Consider the following 2778-nt stretch of genomic DNA (forward strand, 5'->3'; position numbering starts at 1 on the left):
TAATGCCTCGTACCCTATTCCGGCAGCGAATACGGGTAGGGGGCGTTACAATTTAAGTAGGAATTAACTCGAAATCTGTATTGCTACCAAGCATCACTTATTAGATCTGCGGTTAGGGAATGAAGAACTTAAAGGATTGATGATCCATTGAAGTCATTTTGGTAGGAATTAACTTGAAATTAGTATTTCCTATACATGAAAATCTTACCCTACTAGACCTGAATTGTGTCATCGAGAGGTGAGTAGTTCTTGTCAACTAGTTAGGTTAGTAGAAGGTTGAGAAGCCCTGCTAGGTTAATTAGGAACCAACTATTTAGAATCCTACATAAATGGTTAATTACGTAAAACAATTGAATCTAGGCTAAAGGAACTCGAATAGTGGAAATAAGGAATAAGAGAAGCCGATACATGACCTTAGGAATAGATTTAGGTTTAATTCAATTTATTTGGTCATTATTATTATCATCCTAATTATTGATTAACATTACTAATTCGTGACTCAAGTAGATTAGTAATTATTTTCTTTAATTGGCCTAATAGAAGTTTTTTCCAAACTACTATCTCTTGGGTACGATCCTCGGAATGCTTATCACGTGTTTCGTTGTAAATAAACTATATTACAACCTGATCCATATACTTGCAGACACCGCTTCAATTTCATATCTTTAGTTGCAATATTGACACTCTAGACATTAGTAGGTCCGGAGGCGGCCATGGTGAATGATTTTAAATTATCAATTATTAGACTAATTTGTTCTACATATTACACTATGAATAGACATTAAGTAATTCAGTATACCAAATGATAGAGAAAATATAGGGAAACACACATGCTAGTATGGATAATACGTGACTAGAATTGTGATTATTTAGTCGGTTAAATTCATGAATATTGAAATACCTAGGGATGCCTTAAGGCATTTTTGGTATAAACATAAAGCTAGAAAGTGGAACGACGGCAATGTGCAAGTGTACACAATTGCAACAAGTAATAAAGTGACAAGTAATGTCAAGTTATTGTATCTACAGGGACTGTGCAAGAAAATAATTATGAAATGCCAAATTAAAGAATTTGATGTTGGAAAATATATTGGTCTGAAAAGGTTTTATAAAAAAACTAAAAATTAACTAACTAATTTAACTAAGAAAAAATTATAAGTAAAAATATTTCAATACACGATTTCTAAAACATGAGTTTTTTTTTTTTGAAACTATTCCACATTGGGCTCATATTAAAAAATAAACCAAACTACAAAGTCTAAATACAAGCTTATTATCCTAACTGGCGCACTAATTCAGCAGGCCCCTAAATAATTCAAAATTATTATAAAACTGATCCTAAAGAATTCAAATGGCCAGAAAAAAAATCTAGATATTATAATAGAATAGTCTAGAATAACATTTATTGCATCGAACCAATGCCCAATCAGGTTCTCTGAAATCTATCATCCCATTAGTCCATCATTTAATTTCTTTTTTTACGATTTCACTCCATCAGAAAGCTTTTTCCTCTCAGAACGTTTCATTTTCTTTTGTTTTAAAGCTTCCTTTTCTTCTCTCTGCTCCATTGAGAAACTCCTTAATCTAGTTAGGCTCCCATTCACGTCTCATCTGTTCTTCAGCGTACTCAGGGACTGTCTTTTCCAGGTATATTTCTTCCTTTCTTCTTAGAGTTACTGTTGCCAGAATGTGTACAAGAGTATTAACAGATCTCAATATGTGCTTGAATGTGATATTAATGGGTTCCTTTATTTGCTGTTTGATATCATATATATATGCTCCTATCAATGACCGATCTTGACCTTCTGTGTTGTATTTCTTTATTATTGTGAGTGAGTCTCCTTCGACTATGATTGACTGCCATCCCTTTTCGATTCCAAGTTGTACCGCTTTCCAACAGGCTATGGCTTCAGCAGCAAATGCAGAGGCAATACCTTGGTGGATTTCTAAGTAGGATAGAAGAACTGTCCCATCCGCATCTCGAGCCACGATACCCAAAGCCGAACAATTTTGACCTTCATTATAGGCACAATCGAAGTTAATCTTTATGAACTCGCCAGTTGGGTGTCTCCATCTACTGGGTTCTGTTGTTTTTGCTAACTTTCTTTTTTTGAAAACATTAAGTTCATTGATGAAACTATTGATTAACTTTGCAATGTCCTTCCCAGTACTAACTGTTTTCTCATGTATTCGTTTATTTCGGTCTCCCCATATGGCCCAGAGTGTGCAGCAGAAGAGGCAGCATTGACAAGGGGTTAGCTGATTAAACACCCAGGTAAGCCACTGTACAAAGTCCATGTTTTTTATTCTTACAATATGCTGTAATGACAATGCTGTCCATGCTTCCACTGTAACAGGGCATTCTCGAAATAAGTGGTCCATGGTTTCAGCGCTTGCACCACACCTGGGACAAATTGTATCGGTTGCTAGCTTCCTGTACTGCATATTTACTTTCGTAGGTAGATAATTCTATGAGAATCTCCAGATTGTAATCTTTATTTTTGTTGGTAAATGCAAAGTCCAAAGCTTTTTGTAAAAATTCCTGTAGATGGTTTGTAAAGCATAAGCTCTAGGGTTTTCATCAGAACTCTGTAATAGTTTATAGGCACTTCGGACCGAGAATTCACTCGACGATTCACTCCCCCAGATAAGGAAGTCATCATGAGGTGTTCGTGCCAAGGGGATCCGGAGAATTATTTCAGCGTCTTCTTCTGCGAAGGTATCCTTTATCAACTCATTTTTCCACAATCTATTACTATCAATCAGCTTATTAACTTT

The 2778-nt window shown here is 35.3% G+C and overlaps 1 protein-coding gene across 1 annotated transcript; it reads right to left on the reverse strand.

Annotated features, from left to right (window-relative positions):
- Positions 1–1584: 1584 nt before the first annotated feature.
- On the reverse strand, positions 1585–2445 carry LOC108471944 (uncharacterized). Its single transcript, XM_017773483.1, has one exon. The coding sequence runs from the start codon at positions 2443–2445 to the stop codon at positions 1585–1587; it is 861 nt and encodes a 286-aa protein (XP_017628972.1).
- Between the last annotated feature and the right edge of the window lie 333 nt (positions 2446–2778).

The sequence above is a fragment of the Gossypium arboreum genome, chromosome 2, assembly GCF_025698485.1.
Source record: "Gossypium arboreum isolate Shixiya-1 chromosome 2, ASM2569848v2, whole genome shotgun sequence".
Lineage (NCBI taxonomy): Eukaryota > Viridiplantae > Streptophyta > Magnoliopsida > Malvales > Malvaceae > Gossypium > Gossypium arboreum.

Excerpts from the sequence above, each read along its gene's own strand:
- LOC108471944 (XM_017773483.1), bottom strand. The coding sequence starts at position 2,445 with ATGCAGTACAGGAAGCTAGCAACCGATACAATTTGTCCCAGGTGTGGT.